This window comes from Siniperca chuatsi, linkage group LG23 (genome assembly GCF_020085105.1).
Source record: "Siniperca chuatsi isolate FFG_IHB_CAS linkage group LG23, ASM2008510v1, whole genome shotgun sequence".
Classification (NCBI taxonomy): Eukaryota; Metazoa; Chordata; class Actinopteri; order Centrarchiformes; family Sinipercidae; genus Siniperca; species Siniperca chuatsi.
In genome coordinates this window covers 2,098,871-2,123,733 of record NC_058064.1, presented here as the reverse complement: position 1 = coordinate 2,123,733, position 24,863 = coordinate 2,098,871, and the positions used below count along the sequence as shown (strand labels likewise).

The 24,863-nt window shown below is 41.9% G+C and overlaps 2 protein-coding genes across 3 annotated transcripts; one reads left to right on the top strand and one right to left on the bottom strand.

The window, feature by feature from the left end:
• The first annotated feature begins 942 nt into the window (after nucleotides 1-942).
• LOC122870958 (bestrophin-3-like) lies at nucleotides 943-16,553 on the top strand. Of its 2 annotated transcripts, none has more exons than XR_006376744.1 (14): nucleotides 943-1,038; nucleotides 1,178-1,340; nucleotides 2,994-3,088; nucleotides 5,807-5,894; nucleotides 6,969-7,114; nucleotides 8,394-8,548; nucleotides 10,026-10,103; nucleotides 10,293-10,445; nucleotides 11,209-11,289; nucleotides 12,764-12,915; nucleotides 13,489-13,579; nucleotides 14,307-14,425; nucleotides 14,962-15,095; nucleotides 15,331-15,447. XR_006376744.1 is itself a non-coding variant. In XM_044185409.1 (14 exons), exons 2-14 carry the CDS (start codon nucleotides 1,189-1,191, stop codon nucleotides 15,719-15,721), a joined length of 1,977 nt encoding a protein of 658 aa, XP_044041344.1. In that variant the 5' UTR covers nucleotides 943-1,038; nucleotides 1,178-1,188; the 3' UTR covers nucleotides 15,722-16,553. The 2 variants fall into 2 exon arrangements, 1 of the variants encoding a protein (XP_044041344.1); XM_044185409.1 differs by having other exon boundaries at nucleotides 14,820-15,095; nucleotides 15,331-16,553.
• A 255-nt stretch (nucleotides 16,554-16,808) lies between these two features.
• Nucleotides 16,809-24,404, bottom strand: nots (nothepsin). Its single transcript, XM_044185396.1, has 9 exons — nucleotides 24,248-24,404; nucleotides 23,161-23,341; nucleotides 22,320-22,437; nucleotides 21,970-22,088; nucleotides 20,652-20,851; nucleotides 19,396-19,521; nucleotides 18,802-18,946; nucleotides 18,519-18,617; nucleotides 16,809-17,039 (listed from the first exon to the last, which is right to left on the bottom strand). The coding sequence occupies exons 1-9, from the start codon at nucleotides 24,307-24,309 to the stop codon at nucleotides 16,863-16,865; spliced, it is 1,227 nt and encodes a 408-aa protein (XP_044041331.1). The 5' UTR covers nucleotides 24,310-24,404; the 3' UTR covers nucleotides 16,809-16,862.
• Between the last annotated feature and the right edge of the window lie 459 nt (nucleotides 24,405-24,863).

Genomic DNA, 24,863 nt, shown 5'->3' with positions numbered 1-24,863 from the left:
GGAAAATATACACGTACTTTACATGCATACATTTATTTTAAAAAGAGACCTGATCCAAAAGGGACCCAAGGACAGTCAGACCTGGTGCGAAATACAATAAATGATAATTATACCGGATTCGAAAAGCGGAAATTTTCATGCAGGATTTTTAATGCAAGATAAAAATGTACTTGCGTAAAAAAAAATAAAAGACCACATCCTAAAAGCTCTAAAGCTCACTGATTAACATATTCTGTCTCATTTTTTAACATCCGCACACAAACACTAATGAGAAAATGACAAAATCCGTACTTTGAGCACAGACATGAGAAGAAAGCGAATAAGATTATTCCCCAAAATGTCAAATTATTCCTTTAAAGCCAGTTTTCAGTCTCAAGCTGCGGCTCCTTTAACCGCCACTAGATGCCGCTCAACCAAACTTTGACTGTATTGAAGTGAATAGAAAAACCTCTCAACTTCTCTTTAGAAACACAAAGTCAACACATTTCTTCTTTATTCTACTAATGCAGAAACTTCATACCTTCATGTTTTTAAAGCTCATGTTGTTCTTTTCTTTGTGAATCACGAAAACTGCACCTTAAAATAAAATTATTGATTCAGGTAGCAGATTCGATAGCTGCCTCTCTGCGTCTGTGATTGGCTGGTCATTACTGACACTTACTGGTATGACATCATGACAGCATTTCTGTTTATACATGTTTACCTCCACTGCTATCTATGCCAACACACACACACACACACACACACACACACACAGCTGAAACATGACTACATTTAGCTCGCAATACGACCTGTATGTGTGTGTGGGGGGGTTTGTGTCTGCTGCCTGGCATTACTGGGCAACTGGACAGCATCATGGTGAGAGAAAGAGGGAGCGAGAGAGCATCAGAGAGAGAGACGGGGAGAGAGAGATGGGTGGGTGGGTGGGTGGGGTGGGGGAAGCAGAGGTCGGTTGGCATTGGTAAAAACAAATCAGGAAAGAAGAAGCCTGATGGAAAGCACCGCTGAGGAAAAACAAAGACGTCTGTGCGTTTTTCTGTGAGTAAAATGCTTTGAAAATAACAACAATCATGATTTAGATCCATAACAACATTCATGATGTTACTGGTGTTAATTGTCCAGGCTGCTAACTAACCGGAAAGCAGAGTAAAGAGAGACTTGTCTGTCTGTCTGTCAGGTTGTCTCAGGATGACCGTCACATATTCCAGTAAAGTGGCGAACGCCACCTTCTTCAGTTTCCACCGGCTGCTGCTGCGTTGGAGGGGAAGCATCTACAAGCTGCTGTACCGAGAGTTCGTCGTGTTCGCTCTGCTCTACACCGTGCTCAGCGTCGTATACAGGTCACACACACACACACACACACACACACACACACAGTGACGGTATGTTTGCAGAGTGTATTATTAGTCGGATGTTTCCTTTAAAACGTGTACTTTTAAAGCGTAAGTCTTGTGATATTTTTCTTCTTGTCAACAAAACCATCATGAACGTCTCTGCTAACAGGTGTGTGTGTGTGTGAGTGAATCGCAGCCTGATGGATCTTCTTCCTCCATCGTTGTCCAGAAACTATTAAAACACATCAGCGAGCCGCTCTGCTGCACTGGGCGACATGTTCCTTCATCACCATGAACACACACACTGTAGTTTATTCTGACTCACACACACACACCGTCCTGCTGCCCCAAACACTCACTACAGCACCACATGTGGATTCATCCGCCGCTGGAAATAGTCCCCAACAGATGCTCTGTTTCCTCCTGTTTGTCTGATAAAAACTACAGCAAGCAGCTGTTTGAGGGCTTTAAGGTTGTTTAAAGGTGTTAAAATCATCTTAATCCGCTCTGTCTGACAGTAGCACCAGTTTGTGCAGGTCTTGTTTACACTGAGTGAAACATTTAAACCTAAAACTCCATGTTTTTTTTTTATGGCTGCATCATTTCACCAAATGGAAATATTATTTACATTTCCTCAAAAATCATCCTGACATGTTTGTTTAGCTTTGTAAACTTTGGAATCTCCACTACAGCTGAATATTACATTTTAAAAAGGTTTGGCTGTGCAGCGAGAGTTTGTAATGACTGGCACGCAGGTAAACTGCTGTTTTAAAAAAAAAAAAAAATGAAACTATATATTTGTGTTTTTAAAGATTTACGTCTTCAGTAGGAACCAATGGGCTCGGAGCTGAGAGCCGCAGACAGGAAGTCAGACAGAAAACTCTCTGATCGTGGCTTAAAGGAGCAGTGTGGAGGATTTAGTGGCATCTAACGGTGACATTGCAGTTTGCAACCGTTTGAACACCGCTCGCCTCGCCCTCCCCTTCCAAGCGTGTAGGAGAAACTACGGTGGCCGCGAAACTCGCAAAAAACACGAACGGCCCTCTCTAGAGCCAGAGTTTGGTTTGTCCGTTCTGGGCTACTGTAGAAACATGGCGGTGCAACATGGCGGCCTCCGTGGAAGGGGACCCGCTCCCTCTGTAGATATAAATGGCTCATTCTAAGGTAACGAAAACACAACGATTCTTATTTTCAGGTGATTATACACTAATAAAAACATACTTATAAATATAATATTTCTGCCAGTAGCGCCTCCTAAATGTTGCACACTGGAGCTTTAATAAATCGTGTTATATTTATAACAGCATTTTCTCAACATCAGTTTGTTCAGATATTCAGATAAGAACTGAAAATCACCTTGTAAAACTGTGTAACTCGTGATTTTTGTTTTTTAACAAAATCGAACATTTTTCAAAGAAAATCTAAAAGTATTTAGGATCTCAGGTTATTGTAGAAAAAACATTATTAACTTTGTATTTCTGGAGAGAGAAAGTGGGTATTTTCCAATTCACTTCAATGCAGTCAGAGTTTTGTTTTGGAGCTGCATCTAGTGGCCATTTAAAGGAACTGTACCAAGCCTCCGATTGGCTGGAGAGGAACCATAATTGGTCGGTTTGTCGTCAGTTATTGGTTGTGACGTCTGTGTCCTCTGTGCTGCAGGCTCGTCCTCTCCGAGCAACAGAAGAGATTGTTTGAGAAACTTTCCATATACTGTGATAAATACGCAGAGCAGATCCCCGTCACCTTCGTCCTGGGTACGTCTCACTGTTTACTGTCTGTTTACTCTAACCATATGTGTTTTAGTTGCCTAACCATTAACCATATCCTCACCATAGTTTAGTTGCCATAACCACGATCTTTCCCTAACCATACCTAACCATGCAGGATTAAAAAAGATTAAAGGTTTCAAAGGTTTGTTTGTCATATCCAAGTAATATGTGCGTGAAATGTGGCATGTTCCTACGTTGTGCTAAAAGATTAGCGTGAAAAAAGGGATTAAAAAAAGGAAATGTAAAGGATAAAACATATACGAGATAAATAAAATCTATATTTCTACATGTTATAGAAAGAGAGCACATGCTCGGGGGACCCATGAAAACAAAATCATCATCTAGTTTGTCCAAAAAAATGCAGAAAATAAAGGAGGCAGCCTTCTGTTTCGTTATTTTCTATATGGGGACACCTGGTTGTGCGTACGGCTTTTATATCACGGCCATGTACAAAACGCTGTGTTTAAATGGTTCTCCATTTCTAGCTAATGGTGTTGGTGCTAATGGCGTTGGTGCTAATGGCGTTGGTGCTAATGGCGTCGCTCTGTGGATGGCGATGCCAGTCCTCCACTTTGGTCCAGAGTTAAATATCTCAACAACAACTATTTGATGGTTTGCTATGAAACGTGCTTCATCGTTCATGCTCCCCTCAGGATGAACTGTAATAACTCTGCTGATCCTCTGACTTTCCATCTAGCGCCACCATCAGGTCGACGTGTTAACGTGTCCGACACTTTGGTTTCTGACCGAATACCTGCAGAGCTGCTGACGCTCCCATCAGCCTCAGCTGTGCTTTATGTTTACGGCTAATTAACAAATGTTAGCATGCTAACACGCTAACCCAACACGGTGAATATTACCATCACCATGTTAGCATGCATTAGCATTTAGCTCAGAGCACTGCTGTGCACAAGTACAGCCTCACAGAGCTGCTAGCACGGCTGACTCTTGTTTAAAGTGTGTTTATAGTGAGTTTAATTCACGGTCGGGTTCGTTTTACAGCTCAGTTAACTAGAAACATAATGTGAATCATCAATGCTGTTGCTATGGTTACCTGCGCTTTAATGTACTGCACCTTGAGGCTAAAGCACTAAAGATTAATCTATATTTCACTAAATTTTGTTTGAGATGTCCCCATGTATGATTTTAACAGACACCTGCCGGCCAATCAGAAACCAGTGTTGTTTGCTGCAGCTGCAAAAGTTTTACGTATTGATCTGTATCGTATCTGTTTTGATGTTTCATTTACATGAGACCAGTTTGACTCCACTTTACTGACTAAAGCCCAAAAGATTATCTCCAGATTCTTTACAACTGAAACGTTGAAAGATGACACGACCAATATCTGTCTCATTATCGCTCCGGATTTCGCTCCCTTGATGGACTCCCAATGGTTCACAGATTACAGACCTGTCACATTCAGAAGAACGCAGTCGATATGTGTTATTATTAATAATCACAGGAGGAGCCGGGCTAATATTAGCCCTCTGAGAACACGGCTTAACACACAGCCACACTGACTGACACATGAGTGTTGTGTTAAGTACAATTTTGAGGTACTTTACTTGAGTATTTCCATTTTATGCTACTTTATACTTCTACTGCACTACATTTCTGAAGCCAATATTGTACTTTTGTACTCCACTGCATTTATTTAACATACAAAATATACATTGACTAATAAATTATGATGTATTGTTATGGATTATGCCAACCAGCAGTATATGAAGTAGTTGCATCATTAGTTAATGCATCACTAATTAGAATCCAGTGATATAATATATATTATTATAATGAGTACTTTTACTTTCACTACTTTAAGTATATTATGATGCTCAGACTTATGTACTTTCACTTAAGTAAGACTTTTAACATTATTTCTACACTGCTGTATTTCTACAGTACTTCTCCCACCACTGTTGGTGACTAACAACTAAACTGAAATAAAATAGTCCATAAAATAGAAGCTCACTAAAAAACTAAAAATATAGCTATAACTGGTTCCTGTCTGAGCGTGAGACAGGCAGACAGACAGGCAGACAGACAGACAGACAGACAGACAGGGTGTTTGGTTGCCTCATTAGCAGGCTGCTAATGGAAACAGATCATTAAAGAGCAGAGAAAGGCTAAAAGCAGGATGAGTGTGTATCTGATCTCCACCCTGATTCACACTCAGAGAACACACAGTATCTGCAGTATACGTTCCCGGGTGCTACGTAGCATTTTTATCAGCCTTCAAACCCCCCGTGTTTCCTACGTCCAACGTTTCCTCAACATAAAAACTCCACACTTTTACTCATACGAGTTGATAAATACAGGCCTATTATTATTTAATTTGCTCGTCCATGATACGTAAATTAATTTGGCTATGCTCAACACACGCTAAACAGAGACTAAATGCACGCTCGACACATTAAAGGCACACTGATGCTAAACATGCTACACTCTGAGATAGCTAAACCCGCCTAGCAGCAGTTACGTTGTTATATTTGTGAGATTTGGAGGTGCTGGTGGGCCGATTCTTTGGTACATTTGGACAGAGCCAGGCTAGCTGTTTACCCCTGCTTCAGACATTAAAAACACTAAACACACACTAAAAACAAGGAATCTGGGGTGAAGCTGCTGATAGAGTTTTATTTGTCTGAATTAAAAATGAATTTAGGGAAAATACACACTGTTGATCGGTGTGTCTTTGTGCTTTAGGCTTTTATGTGACTCTGGTGGTGAATCGATGGTGGAACCAGTTTGTTAACCTGCCCTGGCCGGACCGACTGATGTTCCTCATCTCCAGGTTCGTTCAAGCTATCAGAAAGTATACGCTCATTCTGCCTGCACGGCTTTTAACGTCTGCGTTGAATTTGGTTGATGGGAAACTTTCTTGGTCAGGTGATTTTGCACCCGTGTTGTTTTTTTGCGACCTTATTGACCTGGTTTTTGCAGCAGGGGGTGACCTTTGAACGTTCTTCCCGTAAACAAATTTTACGAGCCGAAATGTTCGGGTTAGTCGGGATGGCGATCCAGGATCGTGATGGTCCTAAATCAAAGGCTGCTTACCTGAACGATAAACACAACGCCAACACATCAGCATTAAGCAGCGGTGGAAAGTAACTAAGTACATTTACTCAAGTACATTTAAGTACAATTTTGACGTAGTATATCCAATTTATGCTACTTTTAAACTTCTACTCCTTCTACTTCTACTCAGCTATAGTTACTTTGATTTTACATACAAAACGTATGATCAACTTATTAAATATGACGCACCGTTACAGATTAAAGGGCCCCACAGACCCTCACAGGTGTTTTCAGTTATGCTGCTGACTAGACCAATCAGGTTGAAGCTCTGCTGGGCTTTACATGAGGTCATCATGTACTTATAAGAATTATAAAGTTGTAAATTGCCCCTCAACAAAACTAACGGGAGAGCCCCGATAATAACAAATTATTTATCTTGTGTGCATAAGTTAAAGAAATATATCATCTTTCGGGACACTGAAAGTGGCCATTTTGCGTAGTGAGTACTTCTACTTTTGATGCTTAAAGTACATTTTGCTGGTAATATTTACTTTTACTCAAGTAGAATTTTGAATGCAGGACTTTTACTTGTAACAGAGTATTTTTACACTGTGGTATTGTTACTTTTACTTCAAAGTAAAGGGTCTGAGTACGTTTTCACCGCTGGCATTACGTTTTTTAGAGAGGCTCCCGCCACCTTTTAAATTCAGATAATCACTCATGTTTTAGGGACATTAAACCAAGACAGATGGTGGTTAGTTCATGGTGTTGGTAGGTAGTTCGGGGGGGGGGGGGGTGCACATGCAGAGTACACCGTGTGATTTCTAAGTGTTTCCTCTGCCTCCTACAGCTGTGTTCAGGGTAAAGATGAATATGGCCGCCTGCTGCGCAGGACGCTAGTACGTTACGTTAACCTGACATCGCTGCTCATCTTCCGCTCCGTCAGCACCGCCGTCTGCAAACGCTTCCCGACCATGGAGCACGTGGTCGAGGCAGGTGAGAGTCTGAGTGTTTAGGTGTGTGAACAGTTTTGTGTTTCGGGTTTTTGATGTATAAAACATATTGTGCAGCCCAAGTAGCCTGCACAGCATGTGTGCAATGCATACAGTGTTTGTATATTTGTGTGTACATGTGTGTGACTGAAATGTCCATGCTGTGTCAGTGCGTCAAAACGGAAATGACAGAAGTGAGATGGAGTTCAGCTCCCTTCCCGGCTGTTCCTCTTCCTTCCTGTAATCGTGATCTGACCCCAGGGATTGGCTCATTATCGGCCAATTAGAGCAGGACTCTAATTGAGCTGCAGGAGAGCGGAGCTGTTGACCCGTCTGATCCTTCATGCTTTGTTAGGAGTTAAAGCCCTCAGACTGCGACGCAACATTATCCCAGTGTCTGTCTGTAGGCATGTAAGGTTTCTATAAAGCCGATGTGATGAAAGCGAGATGACAGATCAGTTTCAGAGCCAAGAAAAATTAGATTTGATAGATAGATTTGGGAATTTTAGCACTACAAGACTCCTACTTCCTTTGCAATGCGATCCATTTTCTTTGTTTTATCTTTTTGTACGGCATCGGTGGAAAAGTCCAATAGATTTCTGCTGATAGTCAATCCCCCAAGAAGACGATTTCTAATGTTTTTGGTGAACAGCTGACATTCATTAGAGCCAAATTTGGGTCAAAACGTCCCCCTGTGCACATGAATATTAAGTCCAGTGGAGCCAAATATGATTCTGTCATTTTGTGACGAAACTACACATCCGGAGACAACAAACCCAGCTGCCTCATGAGACGCTGGACTGCTTTAGAAATATTTTTAATGTACTATATTTATGTCTGTGAAGATCCTCAGTCATCCAGGTCATGGTATTTCCAGAGGGGCTAAGTCACATGAGACCTCAAAGACTTAGGACTCTTGGCTTAGCACTTCTGGGCATCCCAGGTACAGGTCCCAGACATCTGTTCGAAATGACGTGTTTTGACTTATGGGGGGATCGAAAACACCTTGAGCCGCCTGACACGGTAATACTAAACTCATGATGCAATGTTGTCTTTTACATTAGTCAAATGCGCACGCACCGGCTTTTGAAACAAAATTAAACTGCTCAATACAGAGAGGCAATTACAGAATGTAATATTGAATTGCTGCAGGCACAAATGGTATCAACAATGGGTTTGTCTAAACTACAAAACTGCTAGTAATCTACAGCTGTGCAGGATTCATAAGGGATAAGATACCGTTTACTGGTTTTGAATCATCTGTTTGTCTGCCCCACCTGTAGGTTTTATGACTCCAGAGGAGAGGAAGGTGTTTGAGAACATCCGTTCTCCTCATCTGAAGTACTGGATTCCTGTTGTCTGGTTCTCCAACTTGGCGTCTAAAGCTCGACAGGAAGGGCGCATCCAAGACAGCATCGACCTGCAGAACATTCTCAACGTGAGACACATCACACCAACATGAAAGACAAAACAAAACAATTTGAGATGAAGTAAATGTTGCAGAAAAATAAACGTAGCATGTGTTTTCAATGCTAGCTAGCTAGCTAACATATTTGATGGAAGAAAAACTGAAGCTAACATAAAAAGCTAACGAGGCTGTGTTAGCAAACAAGTATATTTTTGATGACTCATCTTGAACTCAGGGTGGTTACATTAACATATCCAATCAAATGTGATTTGGGGTGCTAGCTAACCCCCCCATCATATAAAACCACACTTGACCGTTAGCTAGTGTGGGTAGCTAGCAGAGCAATATTATAGTAGCAGGTATGTGTTTGGATTTCTGCTGGCAAAAACCTTTTTTTACATTTCCAAATAATGTGATTGATTATTCATTTAAAACTCTTGTCCTCTTGAAATAAAAACGCGGGTGAGCGTAGTGTGGGTGGAGGTGAACAGTCGTACACCTCCATATTGCGCTATATTCGTTAAATCACACCCACTTTTGAGTGCTCCAATCACATGTGATGGATTTGATTTAAATCCCTATCCTAACTATGCAATGTAGTACATTTACTCAAATACTGTACTTAAGTACAAATTTCCAGGTACTTTACTTGAGTATTTTAATCTCATGCCACTTTCTACTTCTACTCCGCCACATCTCAGACGGAAATATTGTACTTTTACTCCACTACATTTATCTGACAGCTTTAGTTACTTTACAAATTAAGGTTTTTGCACAGAACATATGAAGAGTTTATAAAATATGATGTTTTGTTATAAATTAAACTCCCCCAACAGTTTATACAAATACAGCTGAAATGATTAGTTGATTAATCAATTAGTCGATTAACAGAAAAAAGTGTGTTTTTCGGACTGGCGGAAAGTTTGTCTCAAAACTACAAATCCACAAGCGTAGAACTGAGATCCACAAATGCGTTTTCGAATCACAAATAAAAACTTAATTTAATGTATTCACAGGTATATATTTTTTTTATTTGTGGAATTTGATCCGTTTTATATTTGCAAAATATTCTTGTGAGTTTACAAATCTTTTTTTTTTTGTATTTGTGGAAGGTGTTTTATATTTACAGATTACACGTTTTAACGTGGATTGTCGAACTGTTCACACAAATAACATTGAGGCAAATCTGTTTTCATACACTGGTGAGACATTAGTGCAAACATGAAGCATGGAAGTGTTCCATTAGGTTACAGATGTCAAAGACAAAAGGGCACTTAAGCAGCCACACACATATCCAGCATCCAGCAAAGCCACTTGAGAGTCTAAAACCCTGTTAGTATGTGACCGCAAAGACCAGACACGTAGGTAATGTGACACTCAGCTCACTCCCCGAAGGGTGGGTGGGGTTGTTCTTCCAATCAGCCTGTTGAGTTACAGAAATGTGGGTTTGGCGACTGCTGCCAAACTGGCAACCCTATTGAATCTGTGCCTCTGTGTCTGCTTTCAGGAGATGAATCTGTTCAGGACTTGGTGCGCGACTCTTTTCGGCTACGACTGGGTCGGCATCCCGCTGGTTTACACGCAGGCCTGTCTCTCTGTTCTTACACCTGTCACCATAACATGTTTAAAACGGATGTAGCTCATCTAATCACATCAGTAATCATCTTCCATCGTTACTGTAACCCAATCAGTGCTCTGAACCTCCCACAGAGAGAGAGCGAGGGGTATACAGTGCAGTCTCTATCTCTCTCTATCTCTTTCTCTCTCTCTACAGGTCGTCACTCTTGCTGTTTACACCTTTTTCTTCGCTTGTCTGATTGGTCGTCAGTTCCTCGACCCCGCCCAGGGTTACCAAGGACACGACCTCGACTTCTACGTCCCCGTCTTCACCCTGCTGCAGTTCTTCTTCTACTCCGGCTGGCTGAAGGTGCAGATAACGTTTCCATACAGGAAAAAGCTGGCTTAATGTCAACAAATCCCTCGAAATCCCCAAACCAACAATGTGTCAGTCCGTCTCTCAGTACTTTCTGACTTCCTGTCTGTGGCTCTCCGCTCCGAGCCCATTGGTTCCTACTGAAGACGTAATTCTTTAAAAACAGCTCACAAGTATATTTGTTGAGGACTATTTTCAGCCGTGGAAAAGACTCACATAGTTTGCTTGAATGAAACGTAGCTATGCAATAAATTTACCATAACTGCTGCCATTGTGCAGGAGCTGATTTTCGATACTTGAAGAAAAGAAGCTAACAACAAAATGGAGTATATCACACATTTGACAATGTTTTCCTCCTTACTGAGACATAAACAGACGTGTCCTGTTTTTCTTCTCTAACCTTGTCCTCTTATATTAATAACACACCATATGAGGTTATTAATAACTTACTTAGACCCAGAGTGGCAGAAAAGAGCCTCCCAAGTAGTGGGACTAAAGATTTAAAGTTTTTCCTGTGTGTAGCGCTTGAAGAAAGGCGCTGAGGTCATTAAATTAAAATGGTTGATCCTCTGAGAAACATGAACGTGCCTAATATAGCTGAGGTGGACCACCACAAGCAGCCAAATGACATCTCAAATATGCAAATATCCTTAAAAGCGCAAACAGGGAAGGTGTTCAGAACAATCTCTACTTGTGCGTGAAGTCATGTCTTTACAGTGTGACTGAATTCCAGATATGATTTGTGCCTTGTTGTCAGGTAGCGGAGCAGCTAATCAACCCGTTCGGAGAGGACGATGACGACTTTGAAGCTAACTGGATCATCGACAGGAACCTTCAGGTTGGGAGCCAATCACAGCACTCAGAGAGAGGCTCGAATCCTCTTATATGTTCAGGTTCTGAACCATGTGGTCCGGTTGTAGAAAAAGGTTTCAGTCGTAGTCATCTGGACACTGTTTTCAGAATCAAGACGTTTCGGCTCCCATCCGGAAGTCATTCTCAGTTGTGAAAAAAATGGGACGGGAACTCAGAAATGTAAGCTACTCTGTGTTGCTTAAGCCCTGCCCTCAGGAAGGAGTCTACCTGAGTATCTGCTGATTACTCTGCCTAGTTTCACCTGAAACTGACCTAATTGTTTCCACGATGGCCCAGTAATCAGTAATCAGGCCTATTGTTTTCTGGCTGCACCTCCCTCATCACTGTTAAGTACCTGATTAGCATGTGATTGGCGTGACCAATGTGCTAATACACTGTGATAGACTTTGGGAAGATTGAATCTCAGACCATCATATCTGTTCAAAGAGGGGTTTTCTTTTTTCACAAAAATGGCTTCCTTGACACCCCGTTCAAACCAACTCTTCTCTCTACTAAGAATCTTCACCTCGCTGTCTTCAAATGTGCGGTTTGTAGCTTTTAGATGCAAATGCACGGCGCTCTGCAATCCTGAGTTAGCGCGTCATCTGTGCTGATAAAGTCTTTTGTGAAGTGGCTGTTTGGTCTCACCTATGTACCGTTCTTTGCAGTTTTCCTCACTGCATTGAATGGAGTAAACTACATTGCTCTGTTTTTGTGTGGGCATCTTGTCCTTAGGGTGAACGAGTTTCTGTCTTAAAGTGTTGCCTGGTTTAAAGAAAACAGGAACATCGTGCTGTCTAAAGACCCTTTGTAGTTTTTCCGACAGTCCAGAAACATAAGGAATGGAGACACCGTTCCTTTGTGGTTCTGTTTCCCTTTTGTCCTGTTTTTTGGCTCTTTTAACTTTGTTGATAGCCCAAGTAGGATAACCACAGGCTGAGAGTGCATTCTGGACATGCCTTTCCTCGTTCTTCTTACCCTCTGAGCCGGTGGGCACTTCTTGGGCTCTATGTTGTAATGTCCGGATTACACCCAATTTCTAGTTCCCGTCCCATTTTTTTCACAATTGAGAATGACTTCCGGATGGGAGCCGAAACGTCTTGATTCTGAAAACAGTGTCCAGATGACTACGACTGAAACCTTTTCTACGATAGAACGCTCCTGGACGAATGAGGGACTACACCGCCATGTGGTCCGGTAGTAGAGACCCATTTGTCTTGACAGAAAGAACCTTCTAGGAGAAAATACATGTGTTTCGGGGGCTAGTGGAACAGCACTGCCCCTATTATCTTCCAGTCACCTGTGGCAGGTATTAGCTACTTTACTAGGGCAAGCAATAATATGAGTCTCTAAGTGTTTAATTACACGGAGCTTGCATTGAACGTTTCTCAAAAACAGAAACCACGCTAAAATCCTGAAACCCTTGATTGTCGTCACTTCCTGTTTACCTGTCCCTCCAGGTGTCTCTGCTGGCTGTAGATGAGATGCATATGAACCTGCCTCATATGACCAAAGACATGTACTGGAACGACAGCGAGGCGCGGCCGCCCTACACGCTGGCTGCTGCCGACTACTGCATCCCTTCATTCCTCGGCTCCACCACCGACATGGGGTCAGTATTTAAATTATTTTATCGTGTTTAAATCTTAATTTATGGATCTTTTTTTGCTTTTATTATATGTTTTTATTGTAAAGCACTTTGTGACTTTGTTTTGGAAGGTGCTATATAAATAAAGTTATTATTATTATTAACATACACACACACATATTTTACATATTACACGCTGGCAGCCGAGCAAGCTGATTGGTTGAGGCCAATTATGTAACCCTCTTTTGTTGTTATGTCAACTTTTACGCAGGTAGCTAGTCAGTGTTTTCACTTCTGTTTTAATTTGAATGTTTGGAAGAAACTTTTTGACAGTACACAAGAACTGGTAACTGTTGTATAATGCTATTATCCTCTAGAGGGTGCAATCTACATCAACATTATAGAAATGTAAGTGTTGTGTTACTCCGCAGTGTAGTTTTCAGCCCAAACAGTGTAGCTCAGTGGCTATTGTTTATCTCAAGCCAGGGTTCAGTAACGTTATATTGTCGTATTCTGACTGGCTGTTTGAGAATTAGTTGGGTTTAGAGTTTTAGTCCATCAGCAAAATGAGAAACTGTTGTCCAATATCTCTCCCAGACTCTCTGACATCCTGCAGTTTGATGATGCTGACGTTAGCGACAGTCGTCCACGGCAACAGGACTCTGTTTTGGCTTGGCGACAAGAGTCGGTAATGTTTTTTATTACCTCTGTCAAAAATGTTTTTAGCCCTGTATGATTGTTTGTGAGTCAGTAAGCAGGAAATATAATATATCAAATATAATGGGAAATTTCATTAAACCATGTAACCAAGCGCCACTTTATACTCGATTTATAAAGCACTTAACATTTTGGCTTGTAACTCCAGAACCTTATGGTGTAGAAACAAAAATATTTTTTTCCTGGATTCAGTACTTTGGAGTCTACAGTAAAGGGTATTCTCCTTTCTGCCTAAAAAAATGTTATGTCATTTCTTTGCAATAGTTTGTGTAGTTTGTAATTTGTAATTCTCCTACAGCTTTCACCCATTCTTTAACAAATTTAATGCACAAAATATTTGGATGAGCCCAAAATTATGAATATATATATAAATAAAAATATATATCTTTTAATGTGCCATATATTCCTTTTTTCTTAAATTCTGCAGTATAAGACTATTTGACAAATACTGCCAGAACCCCTAAATGAATTGCACAAATGCAACCAAATTTAAATGACTGGTGCACATATTTAACACAGATTGATACAGATCTGTGCAGATTAAACATTTCTAAACATGGTCATGAAATAATAATTGAAAGAATTGCAGGTATGTGCTATCTGAGTTCTGAATGGAAGAAGACCTTCCAGGGGAAGAGAGTATACAGATTGTATGTATACAGGATATTCATTTCTTCATATTTTTTTGATGTTTGCAGGTTCTGGGTCGAGTCCGCCGGCTGCTGAGTGTTCAGGAGCCTCCTGAGCTTCGACCTCCTCGACTCATCTTCAAACGACACAGCAGTGACGCAACAGGAAGCTTCTTCCCAGACTTCAGGTTTGCTCCATTTAAAGTACTAAAGGTACCCATGTTGGCCGATTTCAAATACAGCTGGTATGTTATTGGGACACCACAAAAGAACAAATAAACGGGAGCTTAATGCATGTTGTCCAATGCAGAGACAGCATGATACAATAAGTAAAAACATGAATGCTTGCTCATGGTGGGATTTGTTGGGTCTCTGTAAATAATATTATAAAGAGTACAGTCTAGACCTGCTCTGTAGGAAAAGTGCAATGAGATAACTTCTGTTATGAATTGGCGCTATATAAATAAAATTGAATTGAATTGAATTGAAGCAAGGTGACTCAGTGGTTAGCACTGTCTGTGTCTGATTGTATTAACAGTTGGTCTTTCTGACATCCATTTTCCCGTCCATCAATCCATCCAGGGTCCATCCAAGTCCAGATGACATGGGTCCACCCTCCTCTTTGGTCATGCCCCCCTCTGCCATGGACACCCTGTCTACCTTAAGGGAGGTCAGCAGCAACCCTCCATCCCCTGAAAGCTCACCCTCTGCTGTTTTCCCCCAGCTTGTCGTCAGCCCGCCATTGTCCAGTGACGTCTGTCACAACATGGATTCTTCTGGCAATGGTGAAGTGACAAAACCTCAGAATGGACTGGATCCCTCCCCCACAGAGGAAGCACCGGGCTTGGACACCCCGTGGTAATTCATTGGTTTTCTTCTCAAAGTGTTATAACTCCCGACTTTCCACTCCTTGTTTGCCAAACTCTGTCCATAATTAAACCATTACGCTGTGGAGACAATGTGCTTACAAAAATGACTAACAACCACAGGCGATCTTAGCTTTGGTAATATACTTCTCCTTTAAAATTTGTAATCCTACCCTTCCATTGCTTTAAATTCCCCTTGTGGTCTGACTCATTCTTTATATTTCCAGGACCGGCTCCATCTGTTATTCCCCCACCCAGCTGGGACCCAAGGCATTCCGCTGGACGACACAAAACTTCCAGAATTGCCCACCGACCCGGCCACGGGGGCGTCAGTTTTCCCTCCAGTTCTCCAGGCAGTCGTCGAAGGGGTCGGTCCGCAGCCTGCCGAGCCCCAAGGCTCTGGGAAGGCGGAGACGAGGCCTGGCTCGATTCCAATCCCGACGATCACCTGGTCCACCTACCAACACTCTGCAGCTCCCTGACCCTGAGTACGACCACGACTTCCAGGGAATGGCCGGGACTGAGGACGATGACAAGGAAGGAACCAACAACAGCGAAGAGAGAGAAGAGAAGAGAGAGCGAAAAGACTCCCAATCACAGAGCTTGGACAAAAAATGAGAACCACTCACACAGTAACATAATACTGCCCAATCAGACAGAGCCACTCTCCAAGCTGGTAACGACATTACCCAACAAGAGAAGTCATAACTTTCACTGAGAGGAAAGTTGACTTAAACCAACAAATCCTTAGAAAGCTCCAGCCTGTTATGGGATGTTTTGAAGCCTGGAGTTACCGCTTGTTGCCTTGTCAATGGAGACAAACCCTAATCCTAACCCTAAAATGGCACACTAAAGAACACAAAAGATACAAAACAACAGAAGAACACAAGAATCAACTTTTAAGCTAAAAAAAATGGGCAACATGGGCAAAGATGGGAAGAGCAAGCAACAACCACCACGGCTGAGCGGGATAGGCTGAAACACCTGCCATTCAAGAAACATGCCTTTTTGATGCCTTAATATTTTCTGGATATGGAATGGAAGAATAACTCGCATGCACATTAGAAGAAGTGAAATTAACTATCAAGAGCTGAAGCTGTTATTTCTAGAGAAAGGTTGGGGGTTTCCCCACTCACTTCTATACAATCAGCATTTTCTTGAATGTCATCTGGTGGCCATTAGAAGAACTGCAACACACTTCAACTGTGGTGACTGCTGGTGAGATAAAGCACTCAGGATTACTGACTGGACTTTAAAGGTTTCTAAAAGAAAATCTTTTCTAGCACCAAATCTTCTGTCTTGTCATGTGATAACAGTTATGTTTGTCTGTTTTTGTAAATGTAACTGAAGTAATGAATATACAGTATCTGTTGCTGCTGCTGAAGCTCCAAAAACTGTACTTTTTAAAATAAAGCGTTGTGGCTGACTTGTCAGTGTGTCACCAAAAATGGTGAATGGTGTCACCAAGGCCATACTTGAACAGTTCAGCCAATGATTTGTTCGTCCTTGATGATGTACTTTGGGGGATGGTCTAGATGGTCTATGATTGGGTAATATTGATGGACTGCTGACTGAAGATTCTCACAAAAGTTGCAAAATAGATAAGAGAGAATGATGGATAGCTTAAGCACAATGCTGCTAGCTAGTTGCAAACAAGTGCCATTTGTGTTGGTGCCTTTGCAAGAATTACAAAATGCTGTTAAGGTCTTTGTATGGTATTTATTGATCATACAGTTGGCAGCTATTAATAACCGATGGGTTAGTCTTCGGTTGGGTGCCTAGCAAGGGCAAAGCCGACCTGGTCCTGTCCTCTGTCGAAGATGCTGTAGAACTCTGTTAGAAATACATCTCCCAGAATCCACAGGGGGCCTTTGGGGGAAACAATGTCCACAGACTGGAAACCACTAAAACACAGCTCCCTGTCACCAAGCATCTCCTGGAGATAGAGAGAGAGACACAGAAAGGGCTTTTGAACAAACATTTCAGTATCATAATGTGTATTTATGTTAAAGTTCAAGTTTATTTGTCATGTCAGCCATAAAAAATATGAATTAATTGTCGTTTCTCTCAGGACCAAGATATACAAACAGACAAAACATAAAAACATCTAAAGTGCATGGGTCCATCAAACAAATGACCAAAAAAAGTAAATTCTGAATGTTAGCTGTATTTATAGAAGCAAACGTTACGATTCAAAACATTTGACTGTGACACCCTTCACTACAACAACCAGTGTCCCACAATCCCTCATTCATCAGCATACCTTGAACCAGAGAGGAAAACTAATTTGCGGTATAGAGTTTGGCTGGTCTGAAAATCTTCAAACTGTACCTTCTGTGGCACATGGTTCAACCCTTTTGAACACCCTGGGCCATCCTAAAACATCGGGGAACCCTCTGAAGCCCCTGGCCCGCCTTGGAATCCCCTGGATCCATCTGACTAAAACATTTGGACTACCCTAAAGCATTTAGACACCCTCTGAAGCCGTAGGAACCCAAATGGACCCCCCAAAATAGCAAAAGAATGCTTGAAACCTTTGTAAACCCCTGAATCCTCCTTAAATCCTTGGAGATCCCTGGAACCCCTTGGACTCTCCTGAAACACAGGGAAAACCTCCTGCACCACTTGAAACCCTTTGGAACTTCCTGGAAATCCTGGGCCCTTTCCAAACCTCTCCTAAAACCCCTTGAACACCCCAAACTCTGTGGATCTTTTAACTTGTTTAAGGATCCCTGGAAGAACTTGGACTCCAGTTTAAATACCACAAGCAAGTGTGACTTAAAAGTTTCTTTATCAAAATGATAAAACCTGTACAGGTAAGAACAACAAGGAACTCCCCTCACTTCAATGTGCCCCTGAGCAAGGCAATGAACCCCTAAACTGGTTGTTCTGGTGAGCTCCCAGTGTGAATGCTTGAGTGCTTGAGAATAGACGAACTTGTGAGTCATGCCATTAGTCTGAAAAAATCCCTGGAGATATGAAATTCTTAAAAACTGGTGAGGTTGCACTGAGGTAGAAGGAGAAGACTGGCTCCTGCACTGTCTTCTGCGCCTCATCCAGGGATCCAGTCCATTCTGAGATATCTGCTAGACTTCCCTAAAACTCTGAAAACCTTCTTGAAAACTCCCTAGAACCCTTTGGACCTCCTGAAAAACCGAGGAACCTTTTGGCACCCTTGGACCCTTAGTCTCCACTGAACTCTTGAACGCTTCTAAAACCCCTAAAAAACAACAACTTTAGAATACCCCAAAACCTTCGAGACCACACTCCTTGATCCCTACCCTACATACTAATAATGTAATCCTTACTAATATTTCACAACAAATACAGAAAGTTGCTAAACAAATTCGGTCAGCCATTTGGAAAGACAAGCTAAAGAAGACAAAGTACGGACAGAATGACAAACTTTACTCACCTTCCTAACGTAGTGCTCAGCAGTCAGTGTGTACTCTGTTCCTCCAAGGACGAATGTCACATGAGGCAAACTGGACAACCTGACACAGTCGATAAGGAACTGAAACACATTCAAAGGTAAAGGTCAAATGATATTTTATTTCATCAAATTTCACCAAAAGTAGTATTCAGTTTTGTTTGTATACTATGTTCTATTTTTCTTAAGTTTTAACTATTCTCCAGAAATGTCTAATTTACTATTAGACATAAGATTCAGATTATACAATTAGATTTTCTTGTTTAACCTCTCCTATGTTTGTGGGCGTGGCTCCAATCAGCTGCTGAAGGATGAGGATATCATTGGTCGGTCCGGCGATGAGGGAGGTTCCAGTATCGACAATCGCTTGGCAACCATGAGGACAGAACGAACTCACACCTTGCACTGCCACACTGAAACGTTCACAGAGATCATCATTTCGCATCATTTTCTGAGTGGTGTGCTAATTCTTGTTTTTCTATGATCATTGGGACTAAATCTCCTCACAAGGACGGGTAAGAATCCTTCCAAGTGAGAACATTTTGCTGTTTCACCTTATTTGAAGAGTAACTGCACCTTGTCTAATTATCCTGCTTGGACTGGCATCTAGTGGTTGCAGCATGTATTGCACAGCACGCCAGCACAATGTACTAATTGTGACCACACAACTGTGATGTTGGACGTGGTCAAGAACCATTACCGTTACTCGCCAAAGTTGCCACCAAAATCAAGGAAAACATTTTGAAAATTAGCACTTGCTGTTATTACAGGGTCAGGACTTTTATTTGGGTTCAAGATTACAACTACAATTAATGAATTAATTAATTACTCAGAATGACAATATTAAAAACATGTGGAAAACCTGTCCATCTTAATCTGCCAGTAATCCTTAGAGGTCACAGGAAGCCAGTTGATCGGTCCTATGTACAACGCATCGTCTCTTCCGCCTAGCAACAGTTCGCCTTCTGGGTTTCTGTTACTTGTTCTCCTGCAAGGACAAAAATCACATTCCAATCAACAAACTGCATTTAATACTGTCTTCTGGACCCTCCTGGGACCATCTGACTCCTGTGAAATCCTTGAAACTCCTGCAACTCTTGGATTTCCCTGGATCCCTTGCAACCAAATATCTTAAACCATGTCCCAAGAGCCAATCAATCCAACAAAACATTCTACCAACAAATTGAATTAATTAGCATTCATTGAACCAGAGAGGAAAAACTAATCTGTGGTATAGGGTTTTGCTGGAGTCTAAAGGTCTCTGCCTCTAGAAGTGGTCTGAAAGGTAGATTAGACTCTAGACCACCACCTTCTAGCCCACAGTCCTTGATCCCTGGTAACTCTTGCGATCCTTCAAGAACCCTGGGACCTTGGACCCTAGATCTCTTGGATTCCTCTCTGGAACTTCCTGGAAACCCTTAGACTACCTTGAAACTCTTGAACTCTACTGCAACTCTTGGGCTCCCTTGGAACCTGTGGACCCACCAGAAACCCTTTTGAACACCCTGGGCCATCCTAAAACACCGGGGAACCCTCTGAAGCCCCTGGCCCGCCTTGGAATCCCCTGGATCCATCTGACTAAAACATTTGGACTACCCTAAAGCATTTAGACACCCTCTGAAGCCATAGGAACCCAAATGGACCCCCAAAACAGCAAAAGAATGCTTGAAACCTTTGTAACCCCCTGAATCCTCCTTAAATCCTTGGAGATCCCTGGAACCCCTTGGACTCTCCTGAAACACAGGGAAACCTCCTGCACCACTTGAAACCCTTTGGAACTTCCTGGAAATCCTGGGCCCTTTCCAAACCTCTCCTAAAACCCCTTGAACACCCAAAACTCTGTGGATCTTTCAACTTGTTTAAGGATTCCTGGAAGAAAGTGGACTCCAGTTTGAATACCACAAGCAAGTGTGACTTAAAAGTTTCTTTATCAAAATGCTTGTTTATCATTTTGATAAAGAAACTCCCCTCACTTCAATGTGCCCCTGAGCAAGGCAATGAACCCCTAAACTGGTTGTTCTGGTGAGCTCCCAGTGTGAATGCTTGAGAATAGACAAACTTGTGAGTCTGAAAAAATCCCTGGAGATATGAAATTCTTAAAAACCGGTGAGGTTGCACCTGCTGAGGTAGAAGGAGAAGACTGGCTCCTGCACTGTCTTCTGCGCCATCATGTTGTCGAAAACGGGGTTTCCAAGTATCTCTGCCAGGGATGGGTAACCCATCCCCAGAACACCGTCAAACCTCGCCATTACAAATGCAGCACCGGGCTCGTAGACTGACTCCCCAAACTCCTGGTTCAGGGCGGTCAGATCCCCGATCTGGAACAGAAGACAAATGATTACAGAATATTATAAAATAGAGTACATCTTCAGCTTCTCCAGCTACATGGGGTCAAAACAAATCTTCAAATCCTCCTTCCTTGACGAGATTTTGTTCTTTTGTTACATCAGTCTCCTTTTGCCCACAAACCCTCACATGTTTGAGGTTGTTTCTCGAAGTTGGTTTGGTATGATCTTAATAAATGGGACTAATAATCGTTTTTGTTACAAATTGCCAAATTTTGGGGGGGATATTTTTATAGTTCCATGACTCCAGAATCTGTATTTTTGTCTGGAAATTCGAAGCACATGAGTATTTTTATTTTGTTCAAAACACATCATCCTGTTTTTTGTTAAAGATGATGTTTTTTTGGACATTTTCACCTTTATTGGACAGTCGGTAGTGAAGAGGCAGACAGGAAACAAGGCAAGACAGAGGAGTATGACAACACATGATGCAACACAGGTCCCAAGCCAGAATCGAACCGTGGACGTTGCAGTTATGCGGCATGCAGTGTAACCATTCGGCTACCAGGGTGCTCCTTAAAATAAAGTTCAAATGTTTTAAAATAACTTTTTGTTTTCACAGCTGTACTGTGTGTCAATGAGGGAGTTTTTACTGGCAACTTTGACATGCTCCCATGCAAATTTATTTAAACATTTTTTATAATTTGTTTATTTGTTAAGGTTCTGCAGAGGGCTCCAAACTGTATCTTTACTTTTGCATCCAATTCCAGTGTCTTAAACCTTCTTTCCTAAATTGCTCCATGCTGAAATTAAGGAGTCAATAACTCCTCCAGCCATCTCTTATAAGGAAGCTTTGTGACCAAAGGTGGTGATATTTCCGGCTACGAGAACAGATGTTTAGATCAGCAGGCTCACTGACAGATGTGTCTGAGACTTTTTTTGTGTGTCATTTTCGCCTTTACCGGACAGCTGATGAGACATTAAACAAGAGGGGAGAGAGAAGGGTGTGACGTGCAGCTAAGGCGCCGACTGAAATTGAACCTTGTGAATATCTGGTATGTGTCTTAACTATTCGGCCACCAGTGTAAACCAAAGTATACTGACGAATACAGTCTTTCTTGTAATTGTAATATTGTAACATTCACATGAACCTTCAATGTGTCTCTGGCCATGATTCCCAGCAGGTGTCCTGATCCGTAGTGAATCCCAAACATCCGACCATCATGACGGAAAGAAGTTGACTCAAACGCCCTGAAACGCTTGTGCAATGCTGTGAACACACACACACACACACACACACACACACACACAAGGAAAGACCTTGAACTTCTTATCACAATCAGGAACACACTAAACTAATGCTGTCATGTTGTCCTGACCTACAACTATTATAAAATACCAATATGAACTCAAACACTTGTGAGTAGTGTAGTGTGTGTGTGTGTGTGTGTGTGTGTGTGTGTGTGTGTGTGTGTGCGTGCAGTGTTGTGTAGTGTAGTACCGCAGGCTTGGCTGACGCAGTAGGATGATGGCACCCAGAGGTCGGATGAGCCGGTGTCAAAAACCACAGAAAAGTTCTGCTCCGGTGTCCCCAAAGAGATTTCACCATAATACTGAGCCTGACACACAACAGAGTCACACAGTGTAAGTCTACAGCAGTGTGGCTGTGATAAAAAAACAAACGTTATGTGAAATGGTTGCTGGTTTGATGCCCGACTTAAAGGTTGTATTGATAACATTTTCATGTAGACAAATATATAAAAATAAAAAAAAAACATTCACAGAGCTTTTAGAAAGGTGCGGATTAAAAGTATCACTTTTCCTAAAAAAAATATATTATGATTGTGAATTAACCATTTTAAAAATGTTGACGGGTCCAAAATGAATGTTTTGTTTATCTCTGTGTGAGATGTCTGACGTTTGGTTCCTGCTTCTAACAAGGCTTGTGAGCCAATAGTATAACGACGTTGGTATCACGTGGTAGTTAGTGTGGAGAAAACCAAGTTCGTATCCCTGCAGACTTTGAGAGGGCGTAGTAACGGTCTATAATTTTTCAGTTTGCCCATTCAGGGGTTTTTTTATTTAAAATTTTTAAACTGACTAGAAATAAATCGCACACATGCATCCTAAGAGACTGCAAACAAGTTCAATACTTTTATCTGTGCATGTTTTAAATACACTTTGATCAAAAACAAAAAGGCATCTTCCTGCAGGGTTGGACGCCTGCAAATCCTGGAGAAGGACGTGGGACTTTGGCATCATGAGCAGACGGGGGGGGGGTGGTTTAGTGCCTTACTCAGCAGTACGTCAGGAAATGTCGAGACAGTGAGTGTTGTTCTTACGTCCATGAAGTTGTAGATCTTCTCGCTGGAGCGTCCGAGCCGCAGCGACTGCGTGCCGGGCGGGAAGCACTGAGCATAACGCCGGTTAAACATGTCGGGACGGTGATCCTTCAGGAACTCGTCCAGCAGGCCGTCAACTCGCAGCTGGGTACGAATCGATTGAGCCCGCCTCAGAGGCACCCTGGGGAGGAACCATTTTAGTATCTTGGGTTAAAATCTTTGTGTCCCACTGATGTTTCATAGTTTCCCCCCCGTCCCCATTCTTAAAGGAATAGTTCCACATTTTGGGAAATGTGCTCATTTGCTTTCTTGCTCAGAGTTAGATGAGAAGATTGATACCACTCTCATGTCTGTACGGTAAATAAGTAGCTGGAGTTACCTTAGCTTAGCATAAATACTGGAAACAGGGGGAAACAGCTAGCCTGGCTCTGTCCAAAGATAACAAAATCCACTTACTTGCACCTCTAAAGCTCACTGATTAATATGTTATATCAGATATAAACTGAATTGTAAAAGCGACACGTTGTTTTTCCAGTCTTTCTTAGCTAAGTTTGCTAAGCTAAGCTAACTGGCTGTAGCTTCATATTTGCCGCATAGAAATGAGAGTGGTATCAATCTTCTCATCTAACTCTCGGCTAGAAAACGCATTTCCCAAAATCAGGATCAGAAAGACTTTATTGATCCCCGAGGGGAAACTCTTTTGTTGCAGCTGCTCACTGTCACGTCAGTGCACACACGGATAGAAGTACCAAAAATGTCGAACTATTCCTTTAAACAAGAGAAATTCCTGGAAAAAATTTAGACTGTACTTGGAATACTTTAAATGTTCTAATGTAAAACAAAAAGTGACTCAAATTGTGGGGAGTAAAAAGTTTTTGAACTCTATTTCACAAGCCCATTCCTCTTTCATGAGATACAAAAACCTTTTAAGAAAAAACCTGCAGTCTTTACATTTGTAATTTGTTTTTGAGGGGCCTCTGGTGGCTGTGGGGCCCTCTGAGCAGCCAAACACAAGACCTGACTAATGTAAAGAGAGTTACTGTATTTGTACTCCGATATTAATGAAGGTGTAGGCTGTTTTTCCTACCTGACCAGCGCTGAGCTTGTCCATGTCCAAACCAACAGCACCACCAGCACCAGCCTCAACATGTCTGTCTCTGTATCTGACTGTCAGACTGCTGGTTGGCAGACGATGAGGACTTTATCAGGATTCACTGCTGCTCTGATTGGATCTAAGTCTCTGTGAGAAAATCCACCCCAAAAACTCCATGACCTACTAAGACAGTATAGACTTGCGGTATCTGAAACCAGTGGTGGAATGTAACCAAGTACTTTTATTCAAGTATTTCCATTTTATGCAACTTCATACTTCCACTCCACCTCATCTCAGAGGCAAATATTGGACTTTTTACTTCACTACATTTATCTGACGGCTTCAGTTACTTTACAGATCACAGTTCTTCATCCCCTTCCTGTCCAGTGAAAGCCTCGTATCTCAAGATGTTTGTGATGAGCTGAAGGATGAAGAGTTTCCTTCATGTGCTGAGGAAACTCTCCTCCTCCTGAAGCTGAATAAACTCTTTAACCCCCCCTCGGATCAGCTGGAAAACGCATCGTCACAGAGCTGAAAACAGGCTGTTTCTCTGAGCTCAGGAAGACTTTGTAGAGATACGAGGTTCTCACAGGACAGCGACGCTGCAAAC